The following is a 22,731-nucleotide window of genomic DNA, read 5'->3' as shown; positions in this document are numbered from 1 at the left end:
TTTATTTTTTACCTTTTAAATGTATGCATTATCTTTCATTTCAAATTATTACAATTCAACAATAAATTCTATAGGGCTGTTACCAGGCAGATTGAATCATTTACACTGCAAAATCTCAATAAATAATATATTAATAATTTTATAAGATTCATGTTTTAAACACATTTATGAATTTGCAAACAAGAAATGTCTGGGGGAATCTTCGTTATGTCCAGTCAGTGAAGATATTTTAGCGGTAATGTGACCAAAAATATTTAAGACTCCAAATCTGAATGTAAGACTTTTTAAGGCCTTTTATTAGGAAAATGACATTTTAGGGACCCGCAGACACCCTGTTTTGAACAAAAGACGTGTACTTTTTTCTTGTTTTGCCTAAATATGATATTGTTTTCATTTAGTACCCTAGTGCCCTTCAAGTGCTAAGGAAGATACTTACATGTTTCCCAGAAGACAAAATAAGTTAAATTCACCCTGATCTTTAAATTCTGTTAAAGCATGTTTTTTCCTTCTGGAGCATCAGTGAGTGTTTGAACCTTCTGTAATAGTTGTATATGAGTCTCTCAGTTGTCCTCAGTGTGAAAAGATGGATCTCAAAATCATACAGTCATCGTTGGAAAGGGTTCAAATACACACTAATGCTGGAAAACCAAAGAACTTGTGAGATCTGAAGGATTTTTCTGAAGAACAGCAGGCAGTTTAACTGTTCAGGACAAAAAAAAAAAAAAAAAACACAGCTGTGGATCATTGAGGTAACAGCACAGTATTAAGAATCAAGTGCATGTAAACTTTTGAAAAAGGTCATATCTATAAATTCAACTATTATTTTCTCTTGTGGGCTATATGTAAACATCTTTCATGTGAAATATTTTATTCAGGTCAGTACTAAAAAAAATAACATGCATTTTGTATGATCCCTCTTATTTTGGTAAAATGATTAACCAACATTTTTTGACCTCAACTATTTATATTTGGATTTTTTTTTTAAATTGAACAGAAAACTGAATTATGAGTCCTGCATTCAGCAGCAGTAAGCCAGCATTGGTGCCACCTAGTGGAAACCATCACATTAAAATCTTACTATAATATTACTAAATTACATAAAGTGCAGCACTCAAATCTGCATTAGTTATGAAACAATTCACCTCCACTGCATGTATCCAAACAAGTAATCATTCCCAATTTAAATCAGTTCAATGTGTTTGTATGAATCAGAATAAAAAGCATGTCTGTTTTACACCTAAAGTGTGAAAACGTCACCTGAGGTAGAAGCAGCATTTAGGATGCCAGCTCACGGACCCAGTCCTCCCACATGCTCTTGTGAAACAAAAGTGTGCACTGGAGCTGCTTGCAGCATGTGTTGATATCTATCAGCTCTTTGTTGTGGCTTGTGCACGGCAGCAGCAGCGGAAACCGTCTTAAGTAAGAACATGTGCTGCATTTAGCATGTCAGCAACAGCGGCGGCGTCCTGCTCACCAATGCAACTCCACCGTCTGTCAGTCTCAGGAAGAAGTCAATCAACCTCAAAGAAGTTGTGTGTAAAAATTTATTTAGCATAATTTAAAATAATTTCACGGTTAGTTCATTTATACAATTTATTTTGGTTATAAAAAGGCAATTTTGACAACAATCGAGTTCCCAGTGTATAAATGTAGTACCACATACCAGAAACGCACAGACGGCACAAGCGTGAAACTGTGCTATTGCTCTGAAAGAGGAAACAGAAAGCAGTCGACTGTCACAATCACTCGTCATTCACCAGCGGCACACCTAATAGTGATATCAGCGCTTGCACAGATTTCATTTCCCGCACACAGCACAACACTCACATCCAGCAATCGAATACGAAGTAAGGAATGATTAGTCCTGGTTTAACTAGTCCAGTTGCTCCACAACACATCCGTGCATCCAAAAGGCACTCTTTGGCCAAGACAGTTCAGAAAAAGCAAGAAGTTAAAAACGGCAATTTAAAAAAACAAAAAAAACATTGGCTGTCTAGTCACAGGTTTCCACACCACGTCAGTTTTGCAAAATGTTTAACCACAACTTCCAGTTCTGAAACCCCTCATAATGCCTGCAGCTCTCTGCATTGAGATGTATAGACACTATCAAAACAACAACACTGGAAATCACCTTGATGCATGTGAGATGAGGATTGGGGCTCTTACTGAACATGCAAAACCAAAAATAAAACTCGTTGGTTAATAATAACACAAACCCCTAAAACCACCCTTGAACGAGACACGTATAATGATATGTTGAACACAGTTCGGCTGCGTCCGCTCAGGGTTTGTACTATGGACCCTGTGGATCAGTCTTTGGGCTGGAAAGACACATCAGCGCTTTGGTGTTTGTGAGGCGTTCGCTGGCTCTGAGGAACGAGGCGTACACTAAAACCAAACGGCCAGCGACTCTCGATAAAGTGAGTAAGGCATGCAGAATAATCCGACTGACCATCTCTGAATAGGAAAATACGGGCCGCTGCTTAAATCTGCCATCGCGACAACAGTACTAATACTTGTTTAGCAGCGGGACGCAGCCCTTTACAAAAGCACATAAGGCACGATTCTCAGGACGATGGGTTAAGAAGAAGAAAAAATGAGTCATATTTAACCCCAAAATTAGATTTTGCATTAAAAATATCTATTTTGGATCATTAAGATTTTTTGCAAAATATTTTTTGTAAAATATAATCGGAAACGTACAGCCTGACAGTATTTGTAGTACTATGTACGTATAAAATAAGAATAAAAAAGTCAGTCATTGTGTCTAGGGAAGATTTTCATCCTTGCATGACGGGAGTTTCCTTAAAAATCTTAATGGTCCTCAAAAACTATTATTTTCTGATTTTGGAGTAAAATACATCCTGCAGCTTTCCAATATAAACTCACACTTGTCAGTGCAACCCAAACCATCCATTTTTACAAAATACAATATTGCGTATTAAAAAAAATAATTTTAAAGCCACAGCACTGATTTGGCTGTGACGTCTATAAACGTAAAGTCTGATGTGCCGACCTCATTCAGTCTTCGTTATATTGCACATTTATCTAAACGCACAGGAGTCAAGGCAGTAGAAATACTACTACTTCTACTGCTAATGTATCTTATATCGAGTGGACCTGGCAACAGACTCTTATTAATCAAAGAAAACAGGCAAGCAACTTCAACAGAGGGAGACAGAAATCAGAAAGAGCGAGCGAGAAGAGATGGATACAAACACCAGGATGACCCCTGCACAGCTTCTTCACGAGTTCATGTGTAGGCGGCCGACTATAAGAGCACACACTTCTTGGCGTTCTTTTTGGTAACAGGATAGAGAACGGCACGCACGGCCTCCACGAACACCTCCCGCACGCCCTCCTGCAGGAGCGCTGAGCACTCCAGGTACTTGACGGCTCCGATCTGCTTGGCGAGAGCGCCGCCCTGCTGGTGAGTGGTGGGCGCCAGACCCTGCTCCTTCAGCTTCTTGACCGTCTCCGAATCCGAGCGCAGATCCCGCTTGGTGCCCACCAGGAGGATGGGAACGCTGGGGCAGTGGTGGGACACCTCCGGGTGCCACTTGTGGCGGACGTTGGCGAAGGACGAAGGGCTGCCGATGGAGAAGCAGATGATGAAGACGTTGGTTTGCGGGTAGGAGAGCGTGCGCAGGCGGTCGTACTCCTCCTGTCCCGCCGTGTCCCACAGGTTGAGGCTGACCGTACGGCCGTCCACGCTCATCTGAGCGCTGTAGTTGTCGAACACTGTGGGGATGTACTCCTCGGGGAAGGCGTTCGTCGTGTATGAAATGAGGAGGCAGGTCTTGCCCACCGCCCCGTCGCCCACCACAACACACTTAATGGTCTGCATTCTGCGTCCTCACGGGCAGCGGCACCTGCGGTGACATCACACTTTGAGACACACTGATATGGGCCATTCGACAGAATTTAGTTGAAAATGTCTTTTTCCACAAATTTTGTATGTAATGCAAATTGTATAATATCCAAAATACACGTTTCTAATAATTGTGCAGTCCTCTGTCCAAATTTGTCACTACCAAAACACAATATATCATTTAATAAGAAGGTTATATTTTTACGAGAATAACATCGAAATACTATGAAAATAAAGTCACAATACTAGGAGAATAACATCAAATTTTGACGAGAATAACGTCGAAATACTACGAGAATAACATTGAAATCTTTTGAGAATAACATCGAATAATTACAAGAATAACTTCAAAATATTACGAGAATAACACCGAAATCTTTCGATAATAATGTAGAAATATTACGAGAATAACGTAGAAATACTACGAGAATAACATTAAAATCTTTTGAGAATAACTTCAAAATATTACGAGAATAACATCGGAATCTTTTGAGAATAACATCGAATAATTACAAGAATAACTTCAAAATATTACGAGAATAACACCGAAATCTTTCGATAATAATGTAGAAATATTACGATGATAACGTAGAAATACTACGAGAATAACATTAAAATCTTTTGAGAATAACTTCAAAATATTACGAGAATAACATCAAAAATCTTTCGAGAATAACATTGAATAATTACGAGAATAACAAAATCTTTCGAGAATAACATCGGAATCTTTTGAGAATAACATCGAATAATTACAAGAATAACTTCAAAATATTGCGAGAATAACACCGAAATCTTTCGATAATAATGTAGAAATATTACGAGAATAACGTAGAAATACTACGAGAATAACATTAAAATCTTTTGAGAATAACTTCAAAATATTACGAATAACATCGAAATCTTTCGAGAATAACATCGAATAATTACGAGAATAACAAAATCTTTCGAGAATAACTTCAAAATATTGCGAGAATAACATCAAAAATCTTTCGAGAATAACATCGAATAATTACGAGAATAACAAAATCTTTCGAGAATAACTTCAAAATATTGCGAGAATAACACCGAAATCTTTCGATAATAATGTAGAAATATTACGAGAATAACGTAGAAATACTACGAGAATAACATTAAAATCTTTTGAGAATAACTTCAAAATATTATGAATAACATCGAAATCTTTCGAGAATAACATCGAATAATTACAAGAATAACAAAATCTTTCGAGAATAACATCGAATAATTACGAGAATAACAAAATCTTTCGAGAATAACTTCAAAATATTGCGAGAATAACATCAAAAATCTTTCGAGAATAACATCGAATAATTACGAGAATAACAAAATCTTTCGAGAATAACTTCAAAATATTGCGAGAATAACACCGAAATCTTTCGATAATAATGTAGAAATATTACGAGAATAACGTAGAAATACTACGAGAATAACATTAAAATCTTTTGAGAATAACTTCAAAATATTACGAATAACATCGAAATCTTTCGAGAATAACATCGAATAATTACGAGAATAACAAAATCTTTCGAGAATAACTTCAAAATATTGCGAGAATAACATCAAAAATCTTTCGAGAATAACATCGAATAATTACGAGAATAACAAAATCTTTCGAGAATAACTTCAAAATATTGCGAGAATAACACCGAAATCTTTCGATAATAATGTAGAAATATTACGAGAATAACGTAGAAATACTACGAGAATAACATTAAAATCTTTTGAGAATAACTTCAAAATATTATGAATAACATCGAAATCTTTCTAGAATAACATCGAATAATTACAAGAATAACAAAATCTTTCGAGAATAACATCGAATAATTACAAGAATAACAAAATCTTTCGAGAATAACTTCAAAATATTGCGAGAATAACATCAAAAATCTTTAGAGAATAACATCGAATAATTACAAGAATAACAAAATCTTTCGAGAATAACTTCAAAATATTGCGAGAATAACACCGAAATCTTTCGATAATAATGTAGAAATATTACGAGAATAACGTAGAAATACTACGAGAATAACATCAAAATCTTTCGAGAATAACATCGAATAATTACGAGAATAACAAAATCTTTCGAGAATAACTTCAAAATATTACGAGAATAACATCAAAAATCTTTCGAGAATAACATCGAATAATTACGAGAATAACAAAATCTTTTAAGAATAACTTCAAAATATTACGAGAATAACATCAAAATCTTTCGAGAATAACATCGAATAATTACGAGAATAACAAAATCTTTCGAGAATAACTTCAAAATATTACGAGAATAACATCAAAAATCTTTCGAGAATAACATCGAATAATTACGAGAATAACAAAATCTTTCGAGAATAACTTCAAAATATTGCGAGAATAACATCAAAAATCTTTCGAGAATAACATCGAATAATTACGAGAATAACAAAATCTTTCGAGAATAACTTCAAAATATTGCGAGAATAACATCAAAAATCTTTCGAGAATAACATCGAATAATTACGAGAATAACAAAATCTTTCGAGAATAACTTCAAAATATTGCGAGAATAACACCGAAATCTTTCGATAATAATGTAGAAATATTACGAGAATAACATTAAAATCTTTTGAGAATAACTTCAAAATATTATGAATAACATCGAAATCTTTCGAGAATAACATCGAATAATTACAAGAATAACAAAATCTTTCGAGAATAACTTCAAAATATTACGAGAATAACATCAAAAATCTTTAGAGAATAACATCGAATAATTACAAGAATAACAAAATCTTTCGAGAATAACTTCAAAATATTGCGAGAATAACACCGAAATCTTTCGATAATAATGTAGAAATATTACGAGAATAACGTAGAAATACTACGAGAATAACATTAAAATCTTTTAAGAATAACTTCAAAATATTACGAGAATAACATCAAAATCTTTCGAGAATAACATCGAATAATTACAAGAATAAAATCTTTCGAGAATAACTTCAAAATATTACGAGAATAACATCAAAAATCTTTCGAGAATAACATTGAATAATTACGAGAATAACAAAATCTTTCGAGAATAACTTCAAAATATTGCGAGAATAACATCAAAAATCTTTCGAGAATAACATCGAATAATTACGAGAATAACAAAATCTTTCGAGAATAACTTCAAAATATTGCGAGAATAACACCGAAATCTTTCGATAATAATGTAGAAATATTACGAGAATAACGTAGAAATACTACGAGAATAACATTAAAATCTTTTGAGAATAACTTCAAAATATTATGAATAACATCGAAATCTTTCTAGAATAACATCGAATAATTACAAGAATAACAAAATCTTTCAAGAATAACATCGAATAATTACAAGAATAACAAAATCTTTCGAGAATAACTTCAAAATATTGCGAGAATAACATCAAAAATCTTTAGAGAATAACATCGAATAATTACAAGAATAACAAAATCTTTCGAGAATAACTTCAAAATATTGCGAGAATAACACCGAAATCTTTCGATAATAATGTAGAAATATTACGAGAATAACGTAGAAATACTACGAGAATAACATCAAAATCTTTCGAGAATAACATCGAATAATTACGAGAATAACAAAATCTTTCGAGAATAACTTCAAAATATTACGAGAATAACATCAAAAATCTTTCGAGAATAACATCGAATAATTACGAGAATAACAAAATCTTTCGAGAATAACTTCAAAATATTACGAGAATAACATCAAAAATCTTTCGAGAATAACATCGAATAATTACGAGAATAACAAAATCTTTCGAGAATAACTTCAAAATATTGCGAGAATAACATCAAAAATCTTTCGAGAATAACATCGAATAATTACGAGAATAACAAAATCTTTCGAGAATAACTTCAAAATATTGCGAGAATAACACCGAAATCTTTCGATAATAATGTAGAAATATTACGAGAATAACGTAGAAATACTACGAGAATAACATTAAAATCTTTTGAGAATAACTTCAAAATATTATGAATAACATCGAAATCTTTCGAGAATAACATCGAATAATTACAAGAATAACAAAATCTTTCGAGAATAACTTCAAAATATTACGAGAATAACATCAAAAATCTTTAGAGAATAACATCGAATAATTACAAGAATAACAAAATCTTTCGAGAATAACTTCAAAATATTGCGAGAATAACACCGAAATCTTTCGATAATAATGTAGAAATATTACGAGAATAACGTAGAAATACTACGAGAATAACATTAAAATCTTTTAAGAATAACTTCAAAATATTACGAGAATAACATCAAAATCTTTCGAGAATAACATCGAATAATTACAAGAATAAAATCTTTCGAGAATAACTTCAAAATATTACGAGAATAACATCAAAAATCTTTCGAGAATAACATTGAATAATTACGAGAATAACAAAATCTTTCGAGAATAACTTCAAAATATTGCGAGAATAACATCAAAAATCTTTCGAGAATAACATCGAATAATTACGAGAATAACAAAATCTTTCGAGAATAACTTCAAAATATTATGAGAATAACATGAAAATCTTTCGAGAATAACATCGAATAATTACAAGAACAACAAAATCTTTCGAGAATAACTTCAAAATATTACGAGAATAACATCAAAATCTTTCGAGAATAACATCAAAATCTTTCGAGAATAACATCGAATAATTACAAGAATAACAAAATCTTTCGAGAATTAACTTCAAAATATTACGAGAATAACATCGAAATCTTCCGAGAATAACTTCAAAATCTTTCGAGAATAACATCGAATAATTACGAGAATAACAAAATCTTTCGAGAATAACTTCAAAATATTGCGAGAATAACACCGAAATCTTTCGATAATAATGTAGAAATATTACGAGAATAACGTAGAAATACTACGAGAATAACATTAAAATCTTTTAAGAATAACTTCAAAATATTACGAGAATAACATCAAAATCTTTCGAGAATAACATCGAATAATTACAAGAATAAAATCTTTCGAGAATAACTTCAAAATATTACGAGAATAACATCAAAAATCTTTCGAGAATAACATCGAATAATTACGAGAATAACAAAATCTTTCGAGAATAACTTCAAAATATTGCGAGAATAACATCAAAAATCTTTCGAGAATAACATCGAATAATTACAAGAATAACAAAATCTTTCGAGAATAACTTCAAAATATTATGAGAATAACATGAAAATCTTTCGAGAATAACATCGAATAATTACAAGAACAACAAAATCTTTCGAGAATAACTTCAAAATATTACGAGAATAACATCAAAATCTTTCGAGAATAACATCAAAATCTTTCGAGAATAACATCGAATAATTACAAGAATAACAAAATCTTTCGAGAATAACTTCAAAATATTGCGAGAATAACACCGAAATCTTTCGATAATAATGTAGAAATATTACGAGAATAACGTAGAAATACTACGAGAATAACATTAAAATCTTTTAAGAATAACTTCAAAATATTATGAGAATAACATCAAAATCTTTCGAGAATAACATCGAATAATTACAAGAATAAAATCTTTCGAGAATAACTTCAAAATATTACGAGAATAACATCAAAAATCTTTCGAGAATAACATCGAATAATTACGAGAATAACAAAATCTTTCGAGAATAACTTCAAAATATTGCGAGAATAACATCAAAAATCTTTCGAGAATAACATCGAATAATTACAAGAACAACAAAATCTTTCGAGAATAACTTCAAAATATTATGAGAATAACATGAAAATCTTTCGAGAATAACATCGAATAATTACAAGAACAACAAAATCTTTCGAGAATAACTTCAAAATATTACGAGAATAACATCAAAATCTTTCGAGAATAACATCAAAATCTTTCGAGAATAACATCGAATAATTACAAGAATAACAAAATCTTTCGAGAATTAACTTCAAAATATTACGAGAATAACATCGAAATCTTCCGAGAATAACTTCAAAATATTACGAGAATAACATCAAAATCTTTCGAGAATAACATCGAATAATTACGAGAATAACAAAATCTTTCGAGAATAACTTCAAAATATTACGAGAATAACATGAAAATCTTTCGAGAATAACATCGAATAATTACGAGAATAACAAAATCTTTCGAGAATAACTTCAAAATATTACGAGAATAACATCAAAATCTTTCGAGAATAACATCGAATAATTACAAGAATAACAAAATCTTTCGAGAATAACTTCAAAATATTAAGAGAATTAACTTCAAAATATTACGAGAATAACATCGAAATCTTCCGAGAATAACTATAAAATATTGCGAAAATAACACAGAAATGTTTCGAAAATAACGTAGAAATATTCCCAAATAACATAGAAATTTGAGAATAATGTCGAAATACTACGAGAATAACATCAAAATCTTTCGAGAATAGTGTAGAAATATTGCAAGAATATCTTTCAAGAACAACGTAAAAATATTACGAGAATAACATAGAAATATTATGAGAATAACGTTAAAATACTACGAAAATAACATTGAAATCTTTCGAGAATAACATCGAATAATTACGAGAATAACAAAATCTTTCGAGAATAACTCCAAAATATTATGAGAATAACAGAAATCTTTCAAGAATATCTTCAAAATATTACAAGAATAACCTCAAATATTGCGAGAATAACAGAAATATTTCGATAATAATGTAGAAATATTGCGAGAATAACGTCGAAATACGAGAATAATGTCGAAATACTACGAGAATAACATTGAAATCTTTTAAGAATAACTTCAAAATATTGCGAGAATAACATCGAAATCTTTCGAGAATAGCGTATAAATATTGCAAGAATATCTTTCAAGAATAACGTAAAAATATTACGAGAATAACGTTGAAATACTACGAGAATAACATCGAAATCTTTCGAGAATAACATCGAATAATTACGAGAATAACAAAATCTTTCGAGAATAACTTCAAAATATTGCGAGAATAACAGAAATCTTTCGATAATAACGTAGAAATATTGCAAGAATATCTTTCAAGAATAACGTAAAAGTATTACGAGAATAACGTTGAAATACTACAAAATAACATCGAAATCTTTCGAGAATAACATCGAATAATTACGAGAATAACAAAATCTTTCGAGAATATCTTCAAAATATTATGAGAATAACTTCAAAATATTGCGAGAATAACATCAAAAATCTTTCGAGAATAACATCGAATAATTACGAGAATAACAAAATCTTTCGAGAATATCTTCAAAATATTATGAGAATAACTTCAAAATATTGCGAGAATAACATCAAAAATCTTTCGAGAATAACATCGAATAATTACGAGAATAACAAAATCTTTCGAGAATATCTTCAAAATATTATGAGAATAACTTCAAAATATTACGAGAATAACATCAAAAATCTTTCGAGAATAACATCGAATAATTACGAGAATAACAAAATCTTTCGAGAATAACTTCAAAATATTGCGAGAATAACATCAAAAATCTTTCGAGAATAACATCGAATAATTACAAGAATAACAAAATCTTTCGAGAATAACTTCAAAATATTATGAGAATAACATGAAAATCTTTCGAGAATAACATCGAATAATTACAAGAACAACAAAATCTTTCGAGAATAACTTCAAAATATTACGAGAATAACATCAAAATCTTTCGAGAATAACATCAAAATCTTTCGAGAATAACATCGAATAATTACAAGAATAACAAAATCTTTCGAGAATAACTTCAAAATATTGCGAGAATAACACCGAAATCTTTCGATAATAATGTAGAAATATTACGAGAATAACGTAGAAATACTACGAGAATAACATTAAAATCTTTTAAGAATAACTTCAAAATATTACGAGAATAACATCAAAATCTTTCGAGAATAACATCGAATAATTACAAGAATAAAATCTTTCAAGAATAACTTCAAAATATTACGAGAATAACATCAAAAATCTTTCGAGAATAACATCGAATAATTACGAGAATAACAAAATCTTTCGAGAATAACTTCAAAATATTGCGAGAATAACATCAAAAATCTTTCGAGAATAACATCGAATAATTACAAGAATAACAAAATCTTTCGAGAATAACTTCAAAATATTATGAGAATAACATGAAAATCTTTCGAGAATAACATCGAATAATTACAAGAATAACAAAATCTTTCGAGAATAACTTCAAAATATTATGAGAATAACATGAAAATCTTTCGAGAATAACATCGAATAATTACAAGAATAAAATCTTTCGAGAATAACTTCAAAATATTACGAGAATAACATCAAAATCTTTCGAGAATAACATCAAAATCTTTCGAGAATAACATCGAATAATTACAAGAATAACAAAATCTTTCGAGAATTAACTTCAAAATATTACGAGAATAACATCGAAATCTTCCGAGAATAACTTCAAAATATTACGAGAATAACATCAAAATCTTTCGAGAATAACATCGAATAATTACGAGAATAACAAAATCTTTCGAGAATAACTTCAAAATATTACGAGAATAACATGAAAATCTTTCGAGAATAACATCGAATAATTACGAGAATAACAAAATCTTTCGAGAATAACTTCAAAATATTACGAGAATAACATCAAAATCTTTCGAGAATAACATCGAATAATTACAAGAATAACAAAATCTTTCGAGAATTAACTTCAAAATATTACGAGAATAACATCGAAATCTTCCGAGAATAACTATAAAATATTGCGAAAATAACACAGAAATCTTTCGAAAATAACGTAGAAATATTACCAAAATAACATAGAAATTTGAGAATAATGTCGAAATACTACGAGAATAACATCAAAATCTTTCGAGAATAGTGTAGAAATATTGCAAGAATATCTTTCAAGAACAACGTAAAAATATTACGAGAATAACATAGAAATATTATGAGAATAACGTTAAAATACTACGAAAATAACATTGAAATCTTTCGAGAATAACATCGAATAATTACGAGAATAACAAAATCTTTCGAGAATAACTCCAAAATATTATGAGAATAACAGAAATCTTTCAAGAATATCTTCAAAATATTACAAGAATAACCTCAAATATTGCGAGAATAACAGAAATATTTCGATAATAATGTAGAAATATTGCGAGAATAACGTCGAAATACGAGAATAATGTCGAAATACTACGAGAATAACATTGAAATCTTTTAAGAATAACTTCAAAATATTGCGAGAATAACATCGAAATCTTTCGAGAATAGCGTATAAATATTGCAAGAATATCTTTCAAGAATAACGTAAAAATATTACGAGAATAACGTTGAAATACTACGAGAATAACATCGAAATCTTTCGAGAATAACATCGAATAATTACGAGAATAACAAAATCTTTCGAGAATAACTTCAAAATATTGCGAGAATAACAGAAATCTTTCGATAATAACGTAGAAATATTGCAAGAATATCTTTCAAGAATAACGTAAAAGTATTACGAGAATAACGTTGAAATACTACAAAATAACATCGAAATCTTTCGAGAATAACATCGAATAATTACGAGAATAACAAAATCTTTCGAGAATATCTTCAAAATATTATGAGAATAACTTCAAAATATTGCGAGAATAACAGAAATCTTTCGATAATAATGTAGAAAAATTACGAGAATAACGTCGAAATACGAGAATAATGTCGAAATACTACGAGAATAACATTGAAATCTTTTAAGAATAACTTCAAAATATTGCGAGAATAACATCGAAATCTTTCGAGAATAGCGTATAAATATTGCAAGAATATCTTTCAAGAATAACGTAAAAATATTACAAGAATAACGTTGAAATACTACGAGAATAACAAAATATTTCGAGAATAACTTCAAAATATTACGAGAATAAGAGAAATCTTTCCATAATAGCGTAGAAATATTACAAGAATAACGTAGAAATACGAGAATGTCGAAATACTACGAGAATAACATTGAAATCTTTTGAGAATAACTTCAAAATATTGCGAGAATAACGTCAAAATATTGCGAGAATAGCGTAGAAATATTTCGAGAATATCTTTCGAGAATAACGTAAAAATATTACGAGAATAACATAGAAATATTACGAGAATATGTCGACGCCGATAGCCTTGTGGGCAGCGCATTGACATATAACGCTGTTGCGCTCCGGGTGTCCCGTGTTCAAATTCCAACTCGAGGACCTTTCCCGATCCCGCCCCCCATCTCTCTCCAACTTCGCTTCCTGTCATGTCTGATTTGTCCTATCGTAATAAAGGCAAAAATGCCAAAAAATAAATCTTTAAAATATTGTGAGAATAACATTGAAATCTTTCGAGAATAACGTGAAATATTACAAGAATGATGTAGAAATATTACGAGAATAACTTCTAAATATTTGTTTCATAAAGAGGTAAAACACATTTCTAATTTATATTTTGTGATAAAATTTGTAAGCTGAGCTGTGTTACATTAAAAGCAGCAAAGCACACAATGATTGCCATTACTGGCTGGCCACTGCAAATAATGAATGGAAAAAGTTAAATATTTTTTTTCAATCCTTTCCTGTATTATACAGTGAATAAAACGTTATTTACCTCAGAAATGACAACAATATACTGCATGTTATATACAACGAGTACACGTCAACCTTTAGAATGTTTTAGCGGCGTTTTCAATTAGGTTAAAAAGGTTGGATGCCACCGTTTTTGTAGAGTACATAATTTTTTACAAAGAAAACAGTAAAATTTAATGAACTGATTCACATGTATACAGCGATCTGTCACACCACATTAGAGTTAAAAAAAGGCACATTGTTTGTATATCGCTATAAAACTGATTTTGAAAGCTGACACTTTATTTTATATTAAAAGTACCAAAAGCACAAAGCTTATTGCTATTGGGGGGCTGGCGCACTGCACATAATGAATACAAAGACATGAAATATTATTTCCAAGCATACTGTCCCCGTGAGTATGACACATGGCATGATTTCTGCTATTAATCCCACATATATCCCAACCATATTCAAATATATTCTGGTGGCCTGGCAACTTCTCCCGGTGCTCTCAACCCGGGCCTTTGTATGCGCAATATAGGCTACACTCTCAAAATATTATAACTTTAATTTGTACGATTTCAATTTTCAAAACATTTAAACTTCACTCTCATAATTTTGACTTTATTCTCGAAATATTTAGACTTCATTCTTGAAATGTTATGACTTTAATCTCATGTTAAATTTTTTTTTAAAAAAATCTAACACTGCACTAAAATGCCATTGCAGACTTAAGATTTTGCTTCCATCTTCCTTTCTTCTATTTTATTTAAACGTTTTCAGAGGTAAATCAATAAGTTAGAATTTTAACAATATTTCAAGTGTAATTTATGAGATGTTATATTTTGCATCAATTTTTTCTTTGTAAAAGGCAAAAGGTTAATCATACTGATTTCAAAGTTAAGGATTCCTTAGTTTGAATATACATTTAACCAAACACTATCATAACAGCTGATAATTCAGTATACTTGATTTTTGACAAAACACCCCATTACTGAGTGGTGACAGCACATTTTCAGTAGAGACAGTAATACTTTGGTAGCGACCACATCACATTACAGAATGTGAACCCACAAACTAAAACACATAGTAAAATACAAGCATAGTTCTGAACAGTTGTACACATACACAAAACTAAATGTTATGGAATAACTCCCAAAAAAGTGTGTTTAATTATAGAAAAATGGTGTTTGGTAGCGACATGAAAATCAGGACACATTTTCTACTTACAGTTTCATAATATACAAAGAAAACATAAAAAATTTCTTAAAAATAAATTAAAAAGAGATTTATAAAAACAACAATGGAAAAAAATAATAATTTAAATATAATTTTCATTTAGGGGTTAGGGTTCAGGACAGCCACCTCCCAACTGAAAGCACCCACTAAATGATGATTTTATATATATATATATATATATATATATATATATATATATATATATATATATATATATATATTAATCTTACTGATATTTTTTATATTGTGGGTTTCAATAAATAATAAAATGATCTTAGTTAAATCTAAGATTTTAGTACTTAAATGCTTTTTAAATGTGTTTTTTGGTTTTAAGACAGCAGTTTGCACCAATTCTGTAGAACGGCCCATATATTTTGTACTTTTATTGTTTTGCACAATTTCTACCAACATAGATAGTAGAACTACGATAAAAACTCTGATTTGGTATCAGCACTGCTGTCATAAAAAAACATAAATGAGCAAAATTTATATAAATGTGCTGAAAGTAGGGATGCTCTTTTCGGTTAATTTTCCTGACCGACAACCGCTGCTCGTTATCCGAACATTAACCGTTAACTGATAAAATTAGTAATTAATAAATTAGTTTAAAATAAAAATAGAATGCACGAGTATCTGTGATGATACATTAAAAATACAAGCAAATGTTTTATTTTAACGTGCAAACAGCAGCATACAGAGCAACAACAAAAACTGTATTGACATATACTTAAATTATCGCGCATCAGCAGCGGTTCTGAGAACAGAGAAAATCTGAATGAAAAAAAAAAAAAGAATATTATAAATAGGCCTACACTAAATATGTATAAATTAAATAACTACCTAATAAAGATGACAAAACTAAAACACACTGAATCCTTTTATGCGCTTTGAAGAACTGTACCGGTCTTATTCTTCTCGTCGGACATAAAAATATATAGCAGGCCAGCCAATACCTCAGTGTGCCTAGTTTTTAACATGTCCACATGCTGTACGGATAGGCAGGACCGCTGCCTGTTAACTCTTAGATCCGCGAAAAAAACACCATCTCAAAAACCCTTTCATATGCGTGTGGAGAAGCGCGTGTTTTACAGCGTTCAGCAATAGCCAATCACAGACATGTATGTTGATTTGATTATCACTGTGGCCAATCAGAGGAGGCTATGTTACAATCCACTCACCAACCAAAGTGCCGGTTTCAGTTTTGCTGATTTCTACACTTTCGCGAACTCTTTCATTAAAACAAAGAAAGTGTTGGCATTATATAAATAAGAGATTAATTGTGCAGTGTAAAGGTTATTTTATTACTTTTTAATAACTTTATGAGATTGCGATGAACTACTCTAGGATGAGTGATAGCTTTCCAGTGATTGTAACGGGAGCGCCTATTGCGCACTTTCTAGACTATAATTCATTCAGAATTTGAACACATTCACTCACGGATTCACTCTCTGATAACCCAATAACGCCTCTTGCCATTGAGTTGCATATACTACATCAGTTTACTAAGTAAAGGTGAAGCGAAATATGTCTGTACAGCCACACTGCACGTGTCGACGCGCGCGTGAGTAAACAGATAAATTACAAATAGCATTATTTCTTTCACCATGCAGCAAATGTAAAAAAAAGAATAGAAAAAAACCCTTTTAAACCGTTTAACTGATAGTAATAATCGGTTAAAATTCTTACTGTCGGTTAACGGTTAAACGGTCAATATGAGCATCCCTAGCTGAAAGCTTTTTAAATATCACATTCATTTCTTACAAACAATATAAACAACAACAAAAAAACTAGTGGTGGGCCGTTATCGGCGTTAACGTGAGACTCTTATCGGGCGATAAAAAAAATATCGCCGTTAATCTATTCTCAACGTTGGGTTGGGAGCTGGGTCTATACTACGCAAGCTATGATGACCTTCACCTTGATATTTTAGTGCGGATGTATACCTAGCCGAACTGCACTGTAGGGGGCGAGAACTAGTCTTCGAACCAGTGTTGCCAACTTGGCGACTTTGTCGCTAGATTTAGCGACTTTTCAGACCCCCTTAGCGACTTTTTTTTGAAAAAGCGCCTAACGACAAATCTAGCAACTTCTTGGACAAACCTTATTTAGTTTATGAGACTCTCTGGTACTGCCGCGCAAGTGTGAAGTCGTGTTTTCCCAGCGCCCGCGCGCTCTCCCTCTCTCCCTCTCTCTCTCTATCTGCGTCTGCTCTGTTCAGTGAGCGGCAGGGAAGCAGCACTTTCAGATAAAAAAAAAGATATTCTGATGCTTCTAACTCTATTTTACATGCAAGTATAGCCGAAATCACAGCACAGCCATTGTCTTAGACTCAGTCTACACGAAGCCGGTGCATTCCCTATCCGATCATTTTTTTTCCCTCGTTCTAAAAAAAAATCCGTAAACACGAAACCACTGAAAACGGTGCAGTATATATGCCAGACCAGTGTGGGGTGCTGTAATTCTGCCATAGAGATACACTATACACGGAGAAGAAGACTTTGAGCACGCGCATAACCTTGCGCGCTGTATACGAACTAAGAAGAAGAAGACGAAGATGCGAACATTATCGCTTGTTGCTCATAACAGTTGCATAGAAGCAATAGATTTTGCTGTAATAAAGCTAGTAGGCTTAGTAGCAACACGAACGCAATCATGTAGTCCGCCAATACTGTTGTTGCTGTTACGTGTGACGCAGCCGACACGTGATGTGATGACATCATCGCTTCACAAAATATACAGATTGGCTGTACACACGAAACCGCGAGGGGGTCGTTTTCAGATTTATCCACTTTGGGACCCGGTTTCAAAAAATATCGGATTCAGTCTCCTAAAACGCCGGATCCGTGTGGACAGGCCCTTATTCGTAGGTGTATTTGATTTCATTAGACAATGTCATGCTTATGAATCACGATTTTAGTGAAGATATATCTTCGAGAGCTGGTTATGTCCTAATGGGCCGCATTTCAGTCACTGATTCATATTTTCCCCTGTTGTCTGACAAAAGAAACCGTAAAATATATCAATACATCTATGAAATATATAAATGAAAACACTTTCATTGAATTTGGCTGCATTAATTAACAGTATGTGAGCAGAGATGCAAGACAACACGACGTACTGACGCCATGAATATGCTAAGCTGCTTAATGTGCGTAAGAATATTTGCAAACATTGAGTTTGCCTTTTTCAAATACCTGTGGAACTGTGAAAAAGGCAAACTCAATGTTTGCAAATATTCTTACGCACATATGTCAATATCTCTTGCACTAGAACGTATCTAGTTTACAAAACTCATTTATTTCCATGCTGCCACTCTGCACTTTGCACTTTTGCCATATTGCACCTTGTATTGCACTACAGTAAAATACCTCAACCTGACCATATTCTGGAACAGTAGGATAGTCTGGTAACTGCAAGTTCAATGTCTTTCATTGTCTGTCTGTTAAATATCTATTTGCACTATGTTTAGTTAAATGTTTAGTTTATTTTTAATGTGTGTCATATCTTGTTTCAAAATTGCACACTGGAGTATGGGAGAAACGCAATTTCAGTCTGCTGTGTAATGTACTGTTGCATGGTTTGATTGACAATAAAGTTGAACTTGAACTTGAACTAATGAGCGTATGACGTCATTTAGCCACATTTGGCGACTTTTCAAGCGGGGTTTAGCTACTTTCCATTGAAAAAAGTTGGCAACACTGCTTCGAACCTGTGTGTATGCCTACTGTGAAATTACCACATCAAACGAGACGTGCTAACATGGATGCAGCTATGAAGCCGCCGGGTTTGCTTCAGGACAGGGGCGTTGCTAGACCCTTTTTACTGGGGGTAAAAAGTTTGTGATGCATTTTGGAAACAGGAGATGAGCCCCTGGTCTAATGCGCCACCTGTCTTGAGAAACCCGTTCTCAAAGACTTCCTTTTAGTCATTATTTGGGTAGCACACATATTCTGAATGCCTTCGGCAGAATTCAAATTAGCCATTTTAATCTAGATTAATTCCAAGATTACAGTGAGATTAATCTAGATTAAAAAAAAGTAATCTATGCCCACCACTAAAAAAAAGCTGTAATTAAGTTCTAGATGTATTTGTGCTTCATTATGAAGATTTTATAGACAAAGTTTGCTCTAAGAAAATTGATCGTGTTTCAATATCACAGCAAAAACAAATTCTGACTCAATGTTACAGGGTCTTCTGTGATACCATGATGACGGAATCAAAATATAATTCTGTTTTCAACACAAATCCTATCACATTTCATTCCTTACAGGATTCTTTCGCAAAGAGGAAGTTAGAGAATGACAGGACTCTGAAACCTGTACTTAGAGAGAGTGAGTTTATCAGGTTGATCAGACTCTCAGGTGTGTGGAGTGTCATAACCTCTCTGACAGACTGTTATTGCGGAAGCTGCTAATGCTAGCCGCTAGATTAGCTACCAACTACTTAATAAGTTCAATAACAAGTTTTATATTCATATCTAAGTGCTTTAATTAACACAACAGCATGTGTTCTTAACGACATGTTAATGTTAGGGAATTTAACGCTTCCTTAATTTTGTAAACAACTTTTTTTCTGTCAGTGACATTGCTTAGCTGCTATTGGCAGTGACTGTGGTCCAAACACCCGTTCACACTTCACACGACGATAAAGCACTAACTTTAACGTTACTCCCTCGTTGTAATATTAAAAATATTATTATAATAAGTAGTTTACTGTACGATGTAATTATTATTCTTATCATTATTAACATTACAAGTCATGTTGTTTTTAGTTTCACTACTGTAGGGTGTGTAAGGATGCTGCTAATTTTTGTAAAACAATCACGTCAATCAACAATCAACGCACTTTTCATATAATAATAATAATAAAAATTAATAATAATAATAACGATAATAGTAGCATGCTGTAGTTTTGACTCGTCGGTCGCTCCAGTCACACATTATCAGATTTGACATGGAGTTGCTGTGCGCGCCCAATGACAACTATTTCCTGTATTTTTTTCACACCCATAACATGTGTTCGACACAGCAAATGGACATCAGAACAAGCACGAGTCCTCATGTAAGACCATAACAAGATGCTAAAACTTATGAAATTAGTTTAGAGAAGTTCTCACCGCCTCTGAAATCCTCGCGCGCCTCTCCGACTAGCGTTCAAAACCGTGTTCGCGTGAACGCAGACACCGTGAGCTGACGACAGGCACAGTAAACACCGCTTCAAAATAAAAGTTCAGCACTCGCCGATAGATTTTTTTTAAAGGGATCATCGGGTGCCAAAACTACCTTTTCCATGTTGTTTGAACATTAATGTGTGTTGGCAGTTTGTGTACATAACCACCCTACAATAATAAAAATCCACCCAATGGTATTTTTTTAAAATCTTTAAAAGTAATATCCCCTTTTTAAAATCAGTTTATTCTTAGCTTCTTGTCGGTGTGAGGAAACACAGTTGATTGACATGAGCGTCTTACCTTAGACCAGGGGTCCCCAAACTAAGGCCCAGGGGCCCCACATTTGGACCGGCCCTCTGAACAATGCCAGAGACATATTTTGAAAATGTAATTTTAAATATGTTTTACTTTTATCATGTCGGTATTTGATAATAAAGGTTGGCTTTCAAACTAAAATTTCCCTTAGTTATTAACACAGCCTAATTATTTGTTGAATTCAGAATGGTACATTCAACGTAATCAACCTTTTGAAAGAGAAATTCAAGACTTTCAAACATTTTGCACAACCATTTCCAGCACGTAAAGCTCTTATAATCCAATGTTATTTTGATGGCCAAAATATACTTTGTGGTAAACAAACACTAATGTAAAAAAAATTAAAATACATCAAATCACAATTATAACCAGTATATTGCAATAATAATCTGTGTAGTTTATGCATAAACAATTTATATGTGAAGATGTTTAAATTTAAAAAAGAAAAAAAAAAAGAAAATCATCTAAATTAAAAGTTATATATTTCAGAGCCTATTAAATGTTGAAAATATTGGCTTTCAATTATACTGTAATGTTGAATTGACATAATTAATATGTAAAACTGAGAGAAAATTCATTTAATAAAGACACCGGTACCAGTATTGGTATCAATACTTCATTAATAATAGGCTACTTGGTAAAAAAAAAAAAAAAAAAAGCCATTAAACACATACTTAAAATATACTTTATGTTGTTTCTACCTTAATTTGGAGGTCCAGTGTGAAATTCTGACTATAGAAATATGCGATTAATCATGATTAATTACAGAAAAATGCGTGATTTTTTTTAATGGATTGACAGACAGCACTAATGTTAACCTTTTATAGTGGTTGGTGTTGTAATATTAGTTGATTTTAGTGCATTTCAATTTAATTGTATAGCCCCCCCCCCTAGAAAGAGATCGGGACGGCGCCCATCCCATTGGCCCCCTTCAAATTTTCAGCTCGATAATTGGCCCTCAAATGAATCTAATTGAATAGCCCTGACGTAATGTGTCATCGCGATCAAACAGGTGATGCGCGAGCCAGCTAGAAAATTCAGAGCGATGACAAAATGACTCAATAGCATTTAAGGTGAAACTAGCACGGCTTGTGGGACAAGTGCAAAAGCAAGACTTCACTCATCTCCCAGTTACCCAAAGTTTTTCAGCTGAGAACCAGTTGAAAAGTCTGTGGAAGCGCTGCAAATGCTGAAGGCGGAATTTGACGTGATTCAAAAAACACAGTGAACCAACAGCAGCAGATGATATTGCACCCCAAATCATCACAGATTGTGGAAATTTAAGACTGGACTTCAAGCAACTTGAGCTATGAGCTTCTCCACCCTTCCTCCAGAATCTAGGACCTTGATTTCCAAATAAAATACAACACTTGCTCTCATCTGAAAAGAGGACTTTGGACCACTGGGCAACAGTTAATTTCTTAGCCTCTGATGTTGTCTGTGGTTCAGGAGTGGCTTAACAATAGGAATACGACAACTGCATTGAGCGATTGAGGTGTTCTGTTGTTGGATGTAATAATGAACGCAGCAGTCATCATTTACTACCGACATCTGAGTC

At 32.3% G+C, this 22,731-nt stretch overlaps 1 protein-coding gene across 1 annotated transcript; it reads right to left on the bottom strand.

The window, feature by feature from the left end:
- Nucleotides 1–1,530: 1,530 nt before the first annotated feature.
- rhogd (ras homolog gene family, member Gd) lies at nucleotides 1,531–20,879 on the bottom strand. The gene is made up of 2 exons (XM_073820276.1): nucleotides 20,805–20,879; nucleotides 1,531–3,872 (listed from the first exon to the last, which is right to left on the bottom strand). The coding sequence occupies exon 2, from the start codon at nucleotides 3,845–3,847 to the stop codon at nucleotides 3,272–3,274; it is 576 nt and encodes a 191-aa protein (XP_073676377.1). The 5' UTR covers nucleotides 3,848–3,872; nucleotides 20,805–20,879; the 3' UTR covers nucleotides 1,531–3,271.
- Between the last annotated feature and the right edge of the window lie 1,852 nt (nucleotides 20,880–22,731).

This window comes from Garra rufa, chromosome 16, assembly GCF_049309525.1.
Source record: "Garra rufa chromosome 16, GarRuf1.0, whole genome shotgun sequence".
NCBI lineage: Eukaryota > Metazoa > Chordata > Actinopteri > Cypriniformes > Cyprinidae > Garra > Garra rufa.
Note: the sequence above shows the minus strand (reverse complement) of the source record. Positions and strands in the feature narration are given on the sequence as shown.

Coding starts and splice junctions, on each gene's coding strand:
- rhogd (XM_073820276.1), bottom strand. CDS start 3,847: ATGCAGACCATTAAGTGTGTTGTGGTGGGCGACGGGGCGGTGGGCAAG.